The sequence below is a fragment of the Nyctibius grandis genome, chromosome 15 (assembly GCF_013368605.1).
Source record: "Nyctibius grandis isolate bNycGra1 chromosome 15, bNycGra1.pri, whole genome shotgun sequence".
NCBI lineage: Eukaryota > Metazoa > Chordata > Aves > Nyctibiiformes > Nyctibiidae > Nyctibius > Nyctibius grandis.
This window is the reverse complement of record NC_090672.1, coordinates 6,734,647-6,753,964: the sequence shown is the minus strand read 5'-3', so window position 1 is coordinate 6,753,964 and position 19,318 is coordinate 6,734,647. Positions and strand designations below refer to the sequence as shown.

General features: G+C 50.1%; 1 protein-coding gene across 1 annotated transcript in view; it reads right to left on the bottom strand.

The window, feature by feature from the left end:
• HID1 (HID1 domain containing) overlaps window positions 1–17,286 on the bottom strand; it is a 29,935-nt gene extending 12,649 nt beyond the window's left edge. The window contains exons 1-7 of the mRNA XM_068413265.1: window positions 17,207–17,286; window positions 7,942–8,091; window positions 5,447–5,617; window positions 2,633–2,746; window positions 1,825–1,931; window positions 1,231–1,347; window positions 190–412 (exon numbers count right to left, since the gene is read on the bottom strand). Coding sequence (XP_068269366.1) covers window positions 190–412; window positions 1,231–1,347; window positions 1,825–1,931; window positions 2,633–2,746; window positions 5,447–5,617; window positions 7,942–8,091; window positions 17,207–17,272 — 948 coding nt within the window. The 5' untranslated portion in view covers window positions 17,273–17,286. The remainder of the gene's footprint in view (window positions 1–189; window positions 413–1,230; window positions 1,348–1,824; window positions 1,932–2,632; window positions 2,747–5,446; window positions 5,618–7,941; window positions 8,092–17,206) is intronic.
• Window positions 17,287–19,318: the final 2,032 nt, after the last annotated feature.

Genomic DNA, 19,318 nt, shown 5'->3' with positions numbered 1-19,318 from the left:
AACCTAATGGTTTGGTCATCTACAGCTGTTTAGTGACCAACATGAAAGGAGCAGGACTGGGCCAGAGATAGCAGACTGCAAGGAGAGGAGTGGTGCTAGGCCCTGCAGGTCAACTTTCAATGTAAGCTGGTACAAGAGGACCACAGGGAGTTCAGGAGAGCAGCAAATACAGATCCCAGTATCACTCACATCCACATCATCCATGGCCGTGCCAGTGGTCGTGCCATCCACAGTGGGACTTGAACTGGTGGAGCTGTCATAGTCCAAAGTGACAATCAGCACCTGGGCTGCCTCCTCCACCAGTGGCTCACGGTAGTCAGAGAAAAGCAGGTGATTGTAAGGAATCCCATAACCCACCGGGTCGTAGGCACAAACGACGTTCAGGAGCGAGGTGAAGAGTGGGAGCGCGTGTCTGGGGAGGAGAAAACATTCTCAGAAGGCAGAATCAGGAGGTAAAAGGTGCTGCCTTGGAGAGGGACAGGCTTCTCTCTCCTCAAGGGTCTGGGGTCATGACAAAACACTAGCATCTTCTCTAACCTATGACAGTGGCCCATGACTGAACAGCCCAGAGACAAGAAAAGACTGGATATGGCACTTAGTGCCATGGTCTAGTTGACAGGGTGGTGTCAGGGCAACGGTTGGACTCGATGATCCCTGAGGTCTCTTCCAACCTGGTTGATTCTGTGATTCTGTGTGTGACACTCCAGCTCCCAGCTAGTCTCCTAGACCACAGCTGAGAAGGAAGGGGAGGTGAAAAAGGCATGTGGCCTCTCAGAGGAATCCTGTGCAGCAATGTGAAAAAGGGGACAGGACCTCAAAGCTCTCTAGACTAGAAAGACAAAACTGTCTGCCTCCAGCCAGGACTGAGACAACGTCACTAGAGGGCAGCATTCAGCCGCCACCAACACCACAAACCACCCGCTGCAGTGCCACCCCACCACACCCACCGGGGAACAGGGTCTACAGCAGGGAAGAGGAGCCATTTCCCACAGGACAGGGATCCGTCCTGCATCAGACTCCAACGAGCAGCATTCTGAGGCTCTCCTTTTGCTGCTGAGGAACAATTCTCACTAATTCTCACTAATACGTAAGACAGGGACAAAGGAAAATGACAACAGCCCCTAGATGTTGGAGGTAGCGAACCCTATGGTCTCCCATAATCAACACATTCCATGGAAAAGATAAGGTATTTCTCCCCCTGGCACCCAGTCCCTCACCCTTCACCCTCACCTGTTCTCCGTAGAGCAGAAGAACTGCACCCAGGGGTTGGCATTGCTGCTGTCCGAGGAGGGAGGCAGATACATGGCCTCAGAGAAACAGGTCAGCAGCAGCTTAAGCAGCTCTGTTCTGAAAGAAGGGAAGAAGCAGCCAAGGCCTGGAGCCATTCAGGAGCAGGGACCGGGCACAGGAGGCACAATCGCTTACCACAACACCACATAAGTCCCATCTAAAAAGTCCTCCCCACAGAGAACTAAGCCCGTTTCGTTTCATAAGCAACACTGGTGTCACTGGTGCAAAGCTCAGCAGAATTGCTGCCTTATGAAAAAGAAACACAGCCCAGAGCTCCTAGGTATTTTCAAAGCAGCAATGTTTTGCCAGCTCCTGTTGCAGACCCTCCGACTCCCGTATCATACTACAAAAAGCTGTTTGAAAGGACAGTTTGGTTTTTTCCTGTGTTGCCAATCCTGTTAGCTCAGAAAGGAGCAAGGAGAAAGCCCCTTGGGAATCAGAGACACCCAAGGAGGCAAGGAGAGCCCATCTCCCTCAGATCTCCCTCTCCTGAGCCCAGTTTCTTTCCATCCTGCCTTTGCAGACCCCTCTTACCTATTCAAGTCATGGATGTAGTTAGGCTGTGGAGAATGAGCAAAGCCCACTCCTGCCTCCCAGATGTACTCACAGCTGTCGATGGAGTGGATATCTTCTGCTGTGTCCTGTGGGAGAAATAAGAGGTTGGACCACAAAAGACAAGAGCCAGAGCTGACAGCACTAGTGGTATCCAAGAGAGTTCAGCTCCTCTCTAGCAGTAGCAAAGAAACCAGCAGAGAAACATCCAGAGAAGGAGGGAGACGCACTAGAATCTGTCCTTAGTACACCTGGGAGGAGATCTCTGCTTCAGGGAACTCCTCTGAAGCAAAGACAGTCACTATAAAGATAAGAACACATTTGTCTTTGCTGCAATGATACAAAGAGGGAGAGGAGGTGGAAAGACAAGAGAGACCATCTACTCATTCACACCACAGCACCTACGATCAGGCCAATAGCTGCTTCCTGCCCTGGACTGCACCAAACTGTCAGTGAAAGGAACAAGGGGCTAAAGGTCTCTGCTCTGACGGCAACAGAAGAGCAGTTGTTTGCCAGCACAACTACATTTTCCTGAGGGGCGAGCTGTAGCGGGGGAGTGCCAGCCACTCCAGCTGAAACTTACCCAGCTGTCTCAGAACATCTGGTTTAGAAGGCACAAACATCACAGTGAACCCAAAGTGTTCATCAATATTAGTCACTGTGTGTTCAAACTCAGTGACTCCATATTTTCCTGCCTGCAGGTTTGCAGAAAGCTGCTGGGGTCTTCCAGGGTACCCGCCAGCATGCAGCTAATCTACCTCTATGCAGATAATCTCATGAGTCAACTTACCACCGTGCTCCTCCGGTGGCTCTGCACAGTGAAATCAGGACAGAAGAGCAGATCTGCGACAGCAAGGAGCAACGACTCAGCCAGTGGCCGGGCGTTTTCATCATCTTCATCTCCCTAAAAGCGAGAAACATGGAAGAGTACTGTCAGCCTAGGGTTAGCAAAAAGCACGCAGTAACACTGGTGTAACACAGCAAGAGAAGATACACTCCCCAAGAACACGCAGGGAGGCAAGAAGTTGCAAAGGAACAAGAGGGAGAGACACACAAAACCCAGCCAGCAGAGGAAAGGAATTCCCCCCTCGAAGGTAATGACTAAATATGAACAAGCTCTTTAATGACACTAAACCGGGCAGACAAAGGCCTAGAGATGTTGGGGAGACACTGGACCTTGCCAGATGGAGATGCTTGACTTACTGAAGACAAAAGGAAAGGGGACTATTTACACAGAAAAGGGTTTTACAGTCACGGAGGGTGATTTGGATGGTGCACAGGGGCAGCAAGAGGAAGAAGCCAGCCAGCAGCGATACGGTGTAAAACCTCTCAAAGTCCTGCACGGGCTGCTCAGAACTGGAGGTGACAGAACTGCAAGAGGCTACACGCACCATGCTCAGCAAGGGGCCACCTCGGCCTGCCATGGCAGAGCAAGCATGACAGCAGAGAGGATTTTGCCGTCTTCAGCGTTCAAAGCAATCACTCGAATCACGCATGGCTGCTCCTCCGCAGCCGTTGCCACGGGAAACCTTGCCTGTCAAAGAGCATCCTGGATGGGAGGCCTTCCTCACCACACACCGGTGCTGAAGGGAAAGGCAGGGAGCAGGAATGGCAGGAGCTTATCTATCTCAGCCAGGCCTCCATCAGCCTGCGCACGACACACGGCTCTTAAATCACAGCAGGCAGCTAATGGAGATAATTGCCTTGTCTCAGCAACAGCAGGAAGACTGCTGTCAAACAGACCCCGGATGTACAGCAAAGATGCTTTTACCTGGGCTCACAGTCAGAGATGACATGACAAGCGTCAGGGTCCAAGGGGGTTTCTTTTCCAAGAATGATCTTTGCTAACATCACCTCAGCTGCCAGAAAAACTCCCTGTGGGCTCTGGGTACCAGCACATCCAAACTGGGTGCCACACAACAAACCAATGGATCTGTACACAATACAGACTCCCTTACAGGAGGGAGGCACCCATGCTGCAGGAGCTCTGCCATCCATCACTGCAGCATGCAGCAGGCAAAGCATAATCGCAGAGATATTTACTAATGGTCCAGGCATACCATCATCTTCCCTTTCAGTTCCCAGAGAGAAATCAGCCTTCAGACAGTAAAGCTGTTGCCCCTAGATTAGACATGACCCCAGCTTCCCTAACATCTCAGGGCTGTATCTGTTATCCCCTGCCAGGCAGCTCAGCCAGCCTTACAGCTGCTTCGGCACATGGTTAAATGGTGGAGCACAGGGAACCACAACAGCCCCACTGACATTCAGGAGGCACAACACAGCAGGAAGGCTCCCCAAACCAGCACACCTGCACCGGGCTGGATCGCCTTGGGTGACCCCACCACTCTAAGGCTGAGAAACTCTCTCCTCCAACTACTGAACAAGGTGAAAAAACAGTTGTAACAGCAGCCTGGCTGGATCAGGCCACCAGGCACCCCGCGTGTTCTTTCCCAAAGCAAGCTCCTCCATTGTTAAGCCTCTCCAGCACTCCCTGGCCCCTGCAGGGATGAAAGGATGGACAACCACCACCCTCCCAATCACACAGATCACAAAACAGAGCAGGGCTAGCAAAGACTTCCCTTTCCACCACCCAGAACTTCCCCTTGAAGTGGCCTCAGGTGAAACAGATTAGAGGTGACAGGCAGAGACAGCGCAAGGTGCAAGGTTGGTACTGTACCAACCACTGCCAATCCTTTATCACCTTCCCCAAAAACACTGCAGTACACTTAACGCTCAGGGGAAACCACACTCTTCAGCACAGCCATGCTGACCTGCAGGTTCAGCAACGCATAGGAGTGTGCTCTCTATGCACAGAGCAGGCAGCTGCTCAGGGAGCAAGCAGGCAAATTCCTGGCCTAATTCAACTGTGGTTTCAACACCATTTCTCCTATTGGCAGCAGATCCTAAAGCACTTTCACCCTGTTGCTCTGAGACACAGAAGAGCACTATTGTGCCCACTCTCCAGACAGAGAAATGTATGGAGGTTCAAAGACTCCCCTGAGATTATACACATCACTGACAGAGCCAGAAACAATACCTAATTCTTTAACCACTCTTGCTCAGCTGTGGGCTTCACCCACCAGGCTAGGCCCCTGGTTAAAGCTGCATCACTCAGCTCACAAGCGGTGTATTGAGTCATGATGCTGAGAGCTTCTCTGGCACTATTTGCTTTAAATGTGACATTGTAAAATCAGTGGAAATGACACCCTGTTTCAGTTTGACTTGAATCTTAAATCAACTTTAGTTAATGGAATAAGGTCATTTCAGTTTAAGAGAGTCATACAGCCTTCAGTACCGCTCTCATGTTCATTTCGATTCACACCTTCAGTTATACAGGAGGAGCCTTCCCTCACAGCTCTCTCCTACAGCTACACACCCAAGTGAAATATTCAGATGATGCAGCAACCAGTGCTAAACAAAGCAGCTGAGGGCAAGAGGAAGAGCAGCAAGAATTAAAGGAAGGAAAAGAACTTAGAAGGTACCATCTAATTTCTGACCAAATAGAAAAAACTGGAATAAAATTGCCCCCAAAAGTATACAGGGTGTCCTCACTGCAGCCTCCCCTTCACCCTCCAGAAAGAAGAATAAGTGCCAAGAGACAGACCCCTCCTCGGCCAGCCCCAGGGACAGTTGACCAGAAGAAACCTCTCCAGTCTGGGTCCTCGAAGATGTAAGGCAGGATACGGGTGAGGAGCCGGCAGCAGTTCAAGATGATTTGCCTCTCCTTCTCCGTGTGGCAGCCGCTCTCTGCTCCCTGCACCAGCTTCTCCACAGCCTGAAGGAAACAAACCCAAGGCAGGCAGCATTAGCCAGGACACAAGTTAGCGAGAGCTGGGCAGGTCTCTCCTGCTGGTGACGCCCTCGCATAGAGTTATAAGCAGTTCTTGGAGCCCATTTTCTCCAAGTTCAACGGTACAGGTACTGCTGCTGTTTGAAACACTGCAGAAATAGGGTTAATGATCTTAAACAGACTTTCTTGAATTGCTACTGTCCCACTGCAAGAGACCTCACATGCTAGGGCTTAATCCATGTAGCACACATGTTGTGCCACGTGAGACAGAGAGCCACAGCACCAGAAGGCTCCTTCCAGCACTGCTCCATGACAACACACACTGCAAAGAGCAGATCAGATTAATCAGCCGCATCAGGTACAGGAGACACAGGCAGAACCAAGGCAGCAGCACTGTGCTGCACGGTGTGAGGCACTGGCAGAGGGAGACTGCACAGAAACACATAAAGTCTGACAGATCTGTATGTGCTGTCGTGAATACAGCAGGGACCTCTCCTGACTCGGGAGGCGGGAGCTAAGCTGCTGCCTGTGACTATTAAGGGTACGGATACGGCCTCCAGCAGAGTCTGTCAAGGTCCTGCTGCAGAGGAGGGTGGTAGCCCAGGTTTCGCCCACTCACCCCATGAATAGGACAGCTGCTCTGTCCTATCCTGCAGTCCATCCACTCACTACTGAAACAGTCACACTGGGTTTTTCAGAATAGGATGTGGGTCTTGCCAGAGAGCAACCACAGCCCCAGATTTTACCCACGGACAGAAAAGGGTGGCTCCTTCCCCCAGCAGCTGCACCCACTTGCTCTTACTCCCTGATCCCAAGGGGAAACAGAGGGGGGACGAAAGCCAAAACATTTACCAAGGATTCACCTTGCTGCTTTTTAATTCATGAGGTCATGTGTCCCTGCTTATTTTCATCGCAGACTGTCTGGGTCACTGACTCTGCCAGCCTGCGTCATTGCCTTAATGGGTATTCAAATATTGTTTGTGCAGTCTCAGCCTGTCCACACGCTGCTCTGGGAGCTTAACTATTTTTTCAGGCACATTTATGACTCTGTACAGTCTGAGTCTCCCACCATGACTGCAAATGACATTTCAGCCATGCTGTTGTGCTCTCCACAAACACACGCAGCGTTGCTAAGTCCAGTGGCACACTGCATGTGGCACAGGTCAAGGCCCCCAGCCTGGCAAAAGCACCGCAGGAGTCTGCAGGCTCCTCTAGCCCTGATACCCCAAGATCTCAGGCTCCTGGATAAACAGCCCTGCAATGACCAAGTCTCCCAAGACATCTGTTTCCAGTAAGCAGAACAGCCCATATTTTAGTCTTAGTTTTAGGGGAAGAGGAGACAGAGTCCAAGGGGTTATGCAGTCAGTACAGGTCTCCTCTGTCTTTCTTGATTCCCAAGCTGCTGATTGCCAGGAGACAGCACTAGGGAAGAACCATTCAATTTTTCCTCATTTTTGTATTCTTTCTCAAGTATCCACTACAGGCATCTGTCTGAGGCACAATTCCCAGACAGAGGTACCTTCAGTATGATTCAGTAGGTCTCATTCACATTTTGTAGAGCAGGAAAGAAAAACAGGATGGCAACAACCATTTAAAACTGGGAAAATGTCATTCCAAATGTTTCCAATACTACAAATTCAAGGCTACTCTTGCATGGCTCAAATCAGGAGCATTATTAACACCTGCACTTTCCCAGGCAGAGTAAGTCTCAGGCTGTTGCTCACCAGCTTGACAATTTGCCAACCCTGGCAGGGTAGGAAACATGAGTCAATGTCCCCTGTGCTCCACACAAGGACATGGCAACACCAGAAGCAGCATCAGAGATGTTCTGATGTCACAGCAGAAGGAAGAAAAGTCTTAAGATCTCCCTCAAAATTCATCCAGGCACTCGTACAGTGACAATCTCCACATCCCTCTGGGATCTATCAGCTTGAAGCCAGACTGATGCATGGTGAGGAGCAATTAGATGCAGACAAAGATGTACCAGCCTCGCCACAAATATGCAGCCTTGGTACACAGTCCCCTAAGCAGGAAGCAGTTTATACAGCAGGCAACACCCAAGAGGGCAGAGTGAAACACAGGAAGGGGACAAGAGGAAAAAGGCTCCAAAGTGAGCAAATGCCAGCTGTGGTCTGTGCTAAACCAAGAGAGGAAGGGTTGAGAGTTACCATCAGGAGGAGACAGGGACAAGCAAGCACATCATGTGGTACAAGGAAATAATATGGTACCTGTCTCCTCCTGGGAGTCTATTGACTGAGGGACAGCCCATACTAGCACAGCACCGAGGAATAAGACAGCACCAACCTTACCTTATAACACAAAGTCGCCAAGTTTGAAGGTGATTCTTCTCTCACTGCTCGGATCTCTGCAGCTGGTACAAGGGCAAAGACATCCTGCACTGAAGTAGCCGTGTCTGCCCAGAACTGGTCCCAAAAGGCATCATCTGTTGCCTCCACAGGCTGTGGAGAGACAAACATGGTTACAGATGCAAAACTACCATTCTATGAGGTCCAAACATCAGCGATTATGCCTGGCTTGGGGGTGGGACCAAGCACAGAAGAGGTTCAACAAAACATACAGGCACTAGTTTTATACCTCAGCCTCTTTGGTTATCAGTGCTTGGGCCAATTTGATCTCCCAAATAGAGCATTCCCTCAGCAAGGGCGTGAGCAGCAACACATTTATGTGACAAACAGCATCAGACTGGGACTCCTCAAGTCTTTCATGGCGTCACAATATACATGAGGCCTCCTGCTTGCCTGCAACCTATGGCATGTATTACAAGATCTTTACCAAGGCACACAGGCCAGGCTGCTCTCATGCGTTCTGTCACCTTCAGAGCAAGCCAAGGGTGCCCTGAGCATGCACGGGTGTTACTTCTGTTGTAACCAAAGTCTCGAGGAAGCAATCAGGGACATCTCACACTAGAACCACGGAACTGACAGACCCACCTCAAAGCACTTACGGACACAACAGAATTGATCTTTCTGAATCAAATATTTATAGGGAACTGGACTCAGTGCAGCTGGCTGCTGCCAAGGCTGTGTTCTTAAAAAGCACTAAGTGTGCAGTTCAAAGAGGAAGATGGAAGGACAAGACTGATTTACCGAAAAAAACCAATCCATTTCAGACCTGTGGTTTGAGAAGCCCACCCCCCCACATTCCTGGGTACACACCTCTTCTCATGTTCTTTTCTGGCTCTGCAGGTGCAGACAACCTCCTCTTTTACCAGCACTGTTGTCCACTTTTCACAGTGAGAGAATAAATATTCTCCTTGAGCCCATCCTGAAAGCCCACTGCTGGGGATGCTGGCCATAAGGGTGGTCTGTTTGCCAGACCACAGCTGGAAAGGCAGCTCCTACAGCTGGCTGCAGTCCCAATACTATTTCCCCCAGCTTCTTCCTGACAGTGTGGCATCTACTTAGAAATCAAAACAACAATGATGACAACCTGGGTGTCGGGTTATGTGTGGCTGAACTAAGCAGGCTGGATCTTGTTTTGCCCTTTATGGCTTCGTAGAGCCAGAGAGCAGCGCTGGTGAAGTAGAGGCTCAGACACACAGGGCCAGTGGTGCCTCCAACCCTGCGGAAGCACAGCGATGACCTGCCACTCCCCAAAAGGTGAAAATGCCAGCACTGTTTGCTGAACAAGAAGGCATCTCCATTACACAACATCTCAGGCATCCAAAGCCTGGGAGCTCTGAATAATCAGGACTTAACTTTTCAGCCAGTCTAAAACTGAGCACAGCTCTTCCCATCTAAATGCTAATACTTGCCAAGAGATAGGCATCACCCAAACGAGGCTGGGAGCCCTCACCCAGCCTAAGGGGCCACCTACAGGCGTGGGATAAATACACGCCTATTTATGCCAAGCAGCGTGAAAGAGATGGATCCACGATTTCCATCAGAAGAGCAAAACTGAAGCTTTTCCAGAGGAGTTTCCCCAGCCATGCTGAGGTGTGGTGGCACACTCGGCAGGTCAAAAGAGCCACCCATCTGAGCACAGAATCACAGAATCAATCAGGTTGGAAGAGCCCTCTGGGATCATCGAGTCCAACCATTGCCCTGACACCACCATGTCAACTAGATCATGGCACTAAGTGCGATGTCCAGTCTTTTCTTAAACCCCTCCAGAGATGGTGACTCCACCACCTCCCTGGGCAGCCCCTTCCAATGTCTAATGACCCTTTCTGAGAAGAAATGCTTCCTAATGCCCAACCCGAACCTCCCCTGGTGAAGCTTGAGGCTGTGTCCTCTTGTCCTATCGCTAGTTGCCTGGGAGAAGAGGCTGACTCCCACTCAGCTACAACCTCTACAACAATGCTACAGAATATTTTTGTGTGATACTATGTTAAAGAGCAGCTGAGAACAGACTTCTAGAACAATTTCTATGTCCTGCAGCACTTTCTTTATCCACAACTCAGAGTGGACTGGGAAAAAGAAAAGCAGAGCAGTCTGGTGACTGAATGGATGGTTCAGATGGCCCAGACAGATCCTGCAAGACTTAGGGTCAGGGATTGTCTCTATTTTTTGCCCTGTAGAGCACTTAATACAGTGGAGTTGTAGTTTGTGATAGCTAATGGAGTATTATAAAAATAAAAATCTTCATACTATGAAACCTTTGTATATCACAAATACTTCCTTTCCTAATATATTACCTTTCAAAGGGCTTCTGCCAGACTTCTCCAGAAGCAGCAGAAATACTAACTTGTACCTTTGCAGGTGTAATTGCTTACTAAAGGTGCACAAAATTTTATATAATGTTACTAGGTCATGTAAGTCCAGCTATCCTAATTTTCCCTGCAACCCCATCCTCAGCTTGGGGCAAGGGGGAGCCTCCTGCCTGCGACATGCGCCGGCTCTAGAGCAAACAGCAGCTCTCCCTGACTGCGATAATCAGCACCGTGGGTGAGTCTACCATGTCAGATGGGAAAGGGGCAAAAATATGAATCTGTGTTTAACAACTCCTGCCCACCCCCAGCTCTGCGGTAGTAGGCAGAACACTTGCTCAGCTCTATGCTGTTTCTAAACGCAGCTAAGACACGACTCCGGGGAGAACAGCTCATTCACAGCTCTGACATTGAGAAGTGCTGCATTTCCCCTTTGCTATCACCTCCTGAATTAACAAGCCACAGTCTGGGAGCAGGTGATGTGTCCCTACCACCCAAAGGCATAAAAGCGAGAGGGGCAGGCAGGCCGGCCGCCCCCAAACTGGTATAGCAGGTTACTGCCCCGCAGCTCTCTGCCTTAACGCTCCAGTGCCGTAGAGGCTGCTTATGGCTTGTCCTGATCCTTCCAGCCATGCAATGACCAGCCCAAGTGACTCTCCAGTCTTTAAAAACAAACCCAGAAAAAAACCCACACGTGTTTAGGCATCTTAAACTCTGCTCTAGTGCTGAAACCCTCTTCATTTTATCACCTGGTCACCAAAGCAAGTTCCCACCAAACCTCTTCCCAAGGGAAGAGCAACTTTTTCCACATGGTTCAAGATCGCAGCTCCTCAGAGGGGATCTGTAGGAACAGCCAAGTGCTTACAGCCTGACTTTCAGCTTCCCAAGTGTGTGAAGGAGCTGTGCTCTTTGTAACCTGGGCGTGAAATGCTTAAATGGAAACAAAGCTATTTTGCAAAATCCCATCTCTAATTACACTCCTCGAAAAGAGCCAAATATTTGGAAATCCGATCTAGGTAACGCACGAAATATCCTACACTTCCTACCTCCCCTTTCAAACCACCTACCACAACCGCATGTACACTTGCCACACGTACCTACTGGCTGCCTGCCACAGCCACTCCCACCAACAACAGTGAGCAGCAATTGCTGCTAATTGGAGATCATGCATAAATAATGGCTTCGCTCTCATCTAGAGGGGAAGGAGAAAACCATTTCCCTCCAGTAGACACTGATCCCTTTACCTCCCACTAGCCTGAGGCCTCCTCAGAGGTTGAACACAGCCGCTGTTTTACAGATGGTAACACAACAGCTAAGACAGATTGAAGAGCACGGTCTCAGACTAAAATTACACGGAGACAGAGAAGCATAGCAGCAATTACGCACGCTGCAACACTGGGTGCTGCAGCCACATTAACGTCACGGCTGCCATCTTGGCAAGCAGATGATGCTAAAACACCATTTCTTTCATTTTTAATAGCTGCAAGTCAGCTCCTCATCCAACGGATGGTATCCCGTGTACAATCCTGGGACACGGATTCAGTACTGAGTCACTCACATCCCTGCAGCCCCCTGTTTTAATTAAGTCTGGCATCACGAAGCTACTCAATCCACAAAATATTCATCTCCTCGACAGAACATTACTGGATGTTTTTAAGCTGATTGTATTCTGCACACAGCATCTCTGGGGATCTAAATACCCATTTCCTCATGCTGAGCTCACCCAGCAACCTGTATCTAGGTCACAGAGAAGAGAAATACAGAGACCCAGAACAGTCTTATCCACCAGCCATGGATATCTTCATTTGGAAATGTTAAGATTTAGTTACAGGTGTTGGTACTGCACATGCCACAGTAACAAATCCCACAGCACCGCAGCCAGCCTTGACAGTGCTTTAACCAGAAGAGCTCATGCGGAGCTGAATCCTCGCCAGCAATGCTGTGAGCTGGGGCTACTTCGGATCCTCCAGATCAGCACAGATGTGTCCTCCCTTGGTGAGGAAGCTGCAGGACACAGGTAAGAAAGAGCCCAAGGCACCTCCAACACAGTGCAGACAACCAGCTCTGAACCAGCGGTGCAATGAGAACTTCATCGCTGCCGCAAGAATCAAGGGATCAGCAGCTCAGCTCTACTCTGGAAACACGACCAGCACATCTGGAGAGCAAAGGAAGCTCCTGATCCCCACGTACCCCACCACAGAGGCTACTGAAGTTACAGAGCTAACTGGCAGAGAGAGATGCTGCTGCCTGAACCAAGCTCTCCACACCAAAGGGAAGAGATGACTGTAGTGCAGAGTGGTTGCTGAGAACACACTGGGCAGAGCTCAGGTGATGTGACATCTCAGAGTGGGCAGGGAGGGAGACTTTAGCCTTCAGTTCACCTGGGCAAGGTGTAAAGCTCTCCCACCTGCATGCTGGTCACACAAAGGCAGAACTAGTCCTACTGGACACCTCCAGTCTTTATTTCCCAATAGTTATAAATGTTGTGTTTCAGGTTCTTTAACGCACACCACACACACGCTGTAGGAGTCAGAAAAGGAAGACGCTCGGTTTGCAAGCATCTTGCCAGTTACTGAGCAGAGAATCCCAGCCCTGAACAGGCAATCCCCAGGCAAACAGGATACATCACGGGAAACAGGAAAACAGAGTGGAGCTGACCACGTCCTACAAACAGGAAAAGGTCCCAAGGCACAGCCTCCCCCCGTTCCTTACTGTCCTCAGCCTGACGCTAGTACCACCTTCGCTTTCTCTTTCAGATACAATCCCTCACAAACTCAGGCAGGGCGAGTGTTTGCACCCTCCTCCCAACCAAGAGCTCTCCGCACTTGCACCTTCACATCGAATGCTTGTTCCCAACAAATGCTCCAACAGGCCCCTACCAGGGGACTGTCCTTAAATCAATTCTGAGGTTGCTGCAAATCGCCAGCAGAGAATCAATGAGGCAAGCTGTCCCTAGTCTTGCTCACTGTATTCTCCTTTGACTTCTTGCCCACACACCAAGTGAGCATCCCACCAGCCAAGGCAGCGAGGTGTTTGGGGCAGGGACTCTCCTTTTCCCAGGACTTGACAGCAGAGCAGGTCCCTTGTTCCTCACCAGGGTTTCTAGCCAGTACTACTTACTGCTCGTAACGGCAGTGTTCTCCTTTCCACCCCAAATGAGGCAGAACTGTGGAGTGTAATGATCACAGAGCCATTCATGCAGCACTTGATTGAGCTTCAGGAGATCAGGCAACCCTGCAAGGCCAGCAGCTTAGTTTGAGGCAATTCCCACACCTTCGTACCACCTGTTTGTGAGCCACCATGCAAAAAGGAAAGTCTGAGGACAGATTTTTCAAAACATTCATAACCAGCAAGATTTCACCCCTGCTGCCAAGGACAGCAGCTCCACACAGACTGCAGAGCAGATGTAAATTTTTCTATAGGATCTTTGCAGTCAGCAGTGCAGAGTCAAGGAGAGGCTCCACTTAAGTCTGTCACCAGTTCTCTGCTCCCACAGCAGAGACAGCATGGCAAAGCAAAGTGGAAAATGGGATTTGTGGAAGTCTGGCAGGGAAAGCCTAGGACAAAAGTCAGCTGGGTGAAGTGTTAGTTACAGCTTTGCTTTTAAGACAACAACTTTGCTTTTGATCAACCTGAGAGACTTGAATACTTGAATCAAGCTTGAATACTATTGGAAATAGGCTACCAGAAAGCAACCTCTCTCTAAGCACAAGATATGCTTTTATCATGTTCAAATTAATAGCTTGTTGTACTACTGCATTGCCACGTCAGGGAAAAACAAAGGACTGGAGTTTGTCCCTCACGTTTGACCCTTCCTGTTTCTTTAAAAGCAGAGGCACAGGTAACATTAAACTCTAACAAGCTTGTTCACAAGATCAAAATTTCTTATCTTCCAGTCAGTTGCTTGCAGAAACCATTTAATCGTCAACTGCCTGAGAACAGAAAGCCTGTCTCCCCAGCAGTTAAGACTGCCACTGATCAGTTGTCATACTCACAATCTATGTGTCCCTTCACCTGTTAAGTAGATAACATTTTTATGGGCAATTTGAGAGGGCTCACACAATCCCTATGATAAAAGCACACTTGTTTTATTATTAAAAGGGCGGGTCCTATCAATTTAAAGGTGTGCAGAGTAATGTAATACACATGTATCACATAAAAATCCTACAGCCCATTTCTCCATGTGTGATTATAAATATACATCTCTAGCATAAGCCAATTCATTCCTTTCTTCTGTACTACTGCCCTTTTTAATCACCGAAATCATTCTGAAGTGATTTTTCTTTTTTAATACTCTTACTTCATCAGACTTTCTCTTTGGCAATTAAAAAAAATTAATTAAGTCAATTTCATTTGTGTCCAGCCATGGTCTAGTTGACACAGTGGTGTTAGGTCAACGGTTGGACTCGATGATCCCAGAGGTCTCTTCCAAACTAGTTGATTCTGTGACTTTCCAGTTCTGGGCTCCACATGTGCTACAAGCATTCAAGTGTTATGTGCCTTACAGATTTTTTTTTTTTTTTTTAAATGTTCACATGGGAATGTTCATATTTTTTAATTAATGAAAGCCTGAAGATTATAAGAACTTATTTTTAAGAAAAATTTAACTTCATTGCCAACTCTGAACCTTCACTAGTGAGCGAACAGTGCTTTCTGCGCAGCCACTTCCTTCCATCAGAGCCTTAGGAAACGCCGCACAGTGCATTAACTAAGGTCGTGGTTTCATGTTACCAATGATTTGACGAAAATCTGTGTGTCCAGCTACCTAATGCCAGAGGAGAAGGCTGCAAAAAAGGAGACATGCTGCTGAGAAAGCAAAGCATATTTTGAGCTAACAGCTTTGAAGGATTTGACTCTGTTCATTATTGAAGCCCGGTTTTGAATCCAGGGTCTCATGGACTAGGAGGTTACATGGAGGTTGCTGCTGGTACGAGCTCAGAAGGCTCCCGGAGAGCCCAGTCACACATCCTGCACAAGCAAACACCAGTGCCCTTCTACGGTATGTAAATATGGGAGCGCCAACACCCCACCCTTTTTCCACATGGCAGTTAGTCTCACCTAGACCACAGAGACGTGAAACGAATCCAGCCAAGATTGAAGCTTTTTCGCCTTCCTTTATTCGGGGCCCCAGTGAACCTTCTTTCATTACACACATCAATAAACCAGGGGAGGGGAGCACTTTCTTCTTGGCTGGCGATCTAAGGATTGCCTCATACAGGATTTTCTTTGTGAACAGCAGACTGAGAAGATCCCTATAGGCTTGATTTCCCCCCCTGCAATCTCACTTTATAAGCATGTTTCTCAGTGGAGGAAAGTGAGTCCAAAGCTGAAGGCACTCTGAACTATTTGGCATCCAGAAGAGACTTTGGAAGAAACCTTAAAACATTAATTCACCCACTTCCCTTTTTGCCTAGGGATGTTGTGGAACATCCGCAATTGGAGGTTTTTAAGAACACGTTCACAGAAGCCATTCCTGAGCAACGCAGATAGAAGTGATACTGCTTTAGAAAGTATAAAGACGATTTCTCAAAGGCTCTTCCAGCCTTACTTTCTAAGATTCACTTCCCAGTCCTAGTCTTTGCCTCTAGAGTTTTCACAGATTTTCTCCTATTACCCTTTACATCCATACCCTTTTCTTCTGAATTCATTCCCCATTGTTAAATCTTTCTGCCATCATCCCCAAGTCTTCTTAGCAGCTGTTATTCCCTCACCACCAAAGGTGGATCACAACAGCAATTCTCCATTGTAGCTCAGAAGAACCCGAGATGCTATTTCTCAACAGAGCAAAATCTCTCTGCTCCTTAGACAAAAAGACAATCTACTTATTTTCTGCCCATGTGCTGCTGCTGCCGGGCTCCAAACTCAAGACAAGAACTAAACTAGCTCTGAGGACATAAGCAACATCTGTTAGACCTCTAGGCAGCCACCCTCCCTATACACAGCCTGACTTCCTTTTACTTTATTCCTTCTACTCTTCAGCCTGCAGAAATAAAGCATTATTTCACAGGTCACAGACGGAAGCTGCTTCTGTTGCAACAGCATGGTGGCCAACAGCCCTTTCAATCTGCTATTACCCAAAAACACGGCAAGATTCTCCACCAATTATTTTGGGGGAAAAAAATATACAGAGAAGGGGGCACTGCCAAACCTTACGGTGATGTAAACCTGCAGCTGAACACATTAGGAGCTGTGGACATCTCTTACGACAGCAGCATCTCGGTCTGGTAACACAGGACGCTGTTTAGCAAAGCGTAAGATGTCAGAGGATGCGAGCGCCGTGATACAGGCACGGCCCTGGTAGACCTGAGAGCTGCCCCCGGGAACTGGCCGGTGCCCTGAGGCAGAGCCCGGCCTCACCCCCGCTCCCTTCCGTAACCGCATCAGACCTCCGGAGACCACCGACACGGCAGATGGGCCCAGCTCGCCCGGATCCCCCATCGCCTCCCCAGCCTCAGGGCAAGGCCTCACCGCGACAGCCTGGAGCGGAGCCAGCCACGGCCGAAGCCCGCGGCCGCGCTGTCACCTCCACCCCGAGCCCGGCAGGTCCCCGGCAGCGCGCAGCCCCGGCCCCGCACACGAGGCACCGCGCCGGCCCCGCTCACCAGGGTCGGGGGAGAGGGGCTTGTCAGCCCGCCCGGTTGCCTCCGAGCATCCCCGGCCGCCTCACAGCCGGGGGAGGCCGCACCTCAGGGCAGGCGGGCGGCTCCCGACATGGCGGCCCCCCCCTCACCTCACCCACCTCGCGACATGGCGGCCCCCCTCTCACCTCACCCACCTCGCGACATGGCGCCCCCCCCCCCTCACCTCACCCACCTCGCGACATGGCGCCCCCCCCCCTCACCTCACCCACCTCGCGACATGGCGCCCCCCCCCCTCACCTCACCTCGCGACATGGCGGCCCTCACCTGGGTCTTGGTGGTGAGCTGGATCACCGCCTTCCTGAAGTTGAGCTTGGAGTCGGCGCTGCCCATGGTGCGGCCCGGCTCAGCGGGGCTGCCGCCTGCCAGCCGCAGCGGGCAGGGCCGGGCCGTCCCCTCACGCCGCCGATCCCGCCTCCCCTCCTGGGGCCGCCGCCATCCCCCTTCCCCGCGCCGGCGGCTCTCCCTGTCAAACCCGGCCCCGGAGCTCCCGGCCCTCCCTCCCCTCCTCCCGCATCCCTTCCTCCGCCCACGGCCGTGGCGGCTCCTCCTCCTCCAGCCCTCCCTCCCTCCCGCCGCCTCCCCCTGCCCCAATCTCTCCCCATCTCCATCTGCCATCCCTTACCCACTTCACCTCTTCCCTCTCATCCTCCTCCTGGCAGCCCCTTCCCTTCCTCCATCCCCTTTCGTTCCCCATGGCCGTGCTCCCCCTGCACCCCCCTCGTCTCCCCTCTCTATGAGGGCCCACGGCAGAGCTCGGCTTTCCTCATCTCACCCTTCTTTTCCAGCCCTTCCTCACTCTCCCCCCTGGCCCTTGCCTTCCCTGACAGCCCCTTCTCTTCTTCCCCCCATCAGCTCCCTCTCCCCCAGTCTTGCCCCCTTCTTTCACCCCTCTGCCCACACCTTTGTCCCCTGAAGCCCCTTTGCTCAGCTGCTCCCAGGCACAAGCCACACAACAGCTCTGACTAGCCACCACCGGAGAGCCCGGCCGCTCTCGGCAGCCTGGCCCCAACGGCCAGGAGATGCAGCGGGATGTGAGGGGAATGGCCAGCTCCAGACTCTGCTTAGTCCTGGGCTAAAAGAGGCCAGGCACAAGCAGGCTTATAACAAGTACCCTCTGCAAACACCTTGTAACAAGCTTGTTGCATGTGGTGGCCCATTAACCCTGATTAAATTCTACCCACCTGCAAGGAGAGGATGTTTTATAACCACCTGGACCGGGAATTCAGGAGCTGGCCCTCACCGAACGCCTCAAAGCAGCTGTTAGAGGTGATTCAGCATTGCCTTTGAAGCTATCGTCACCGTTCCCTGCACTGAGCAGCTCTGTGAACTGCAAGCAGGTCTCTTTGGTGTCGCCAAGTTCCATTTCACATGCTCAGCTCCTCACACCTCCTCTCTTCAGGGGAAATTAGATAATTCTAATCATTTTGCAAAAGAAAGCAATGTGCTGACTCCCCAGCTGGGGCAGACTGTGGGAATTCTCATTTATTGGCGTATAACCTGTACAGAAATCACCAATGTTTGATTATATTGAGTGACAGGTCAGATCTGAGACATTCTTGGAAAGCCTACAGGAAAAAAATATGTTCACAAAATCATGTCACCTGGCTTTTGCTGCCAAACAGCCTAGGGCTTTGCATCCAAGCACTCACTCACTCAGTATGGCTACACTATACAGATAAATGGTGATACTTTATTGTTAGGAACAGAATACTTTTCACACGCAATTATTTTTCACAATTAATAGAACTCTTTGCCGAGTTATAAACGCCAGGTTAAACGAGACTCCTCGATTCTGGTCTGTGACTGCATTAAGGCAGAAGGCTTTCCAGGCAGTCACTGAATTTTGGGAGTATGCAGATGTGTACGGAGGGCTGTGAGGAATCACCTACGATTTCGCTCTTATTCCCTGCTTTATTTCCCTCCTCTGCTGCTGTACACGAGGGCTGAGCACTAGCCATCACTTTAATCATCCAGGGGCTCTCAGCCACCCGTCACTGCTGGATGGGACAGAGTTTTCTGACACAGAGCCCATCTTTTCTGCATGCACAGTCTGCTGCTCTTGTGTAAACATCTTATATTGCCTTTTCTGTAGGCACCACTGCGAGGTAATGCAATCAAATATAAACCCAGGGAGTTCCATCACACAGAAGGCAAACAACAAAAAAAAATCATCCAAACCCACTGTCACATGAGTTAATTTGGACCTTAGAGTCTCTGATGGATTCCAGGACTGACAAGGACAAATAAACCCCCCTGGACCAAATTCCACACTAGCAAGTAGGAGAAAGGCCCCCTTCTCCAACCCTTATTCCCTTAAGCTGAAAAGCAAGTACCAAAATTCAAAGTCTTTTCTGAACTTACTTGTGTGTAACAGAC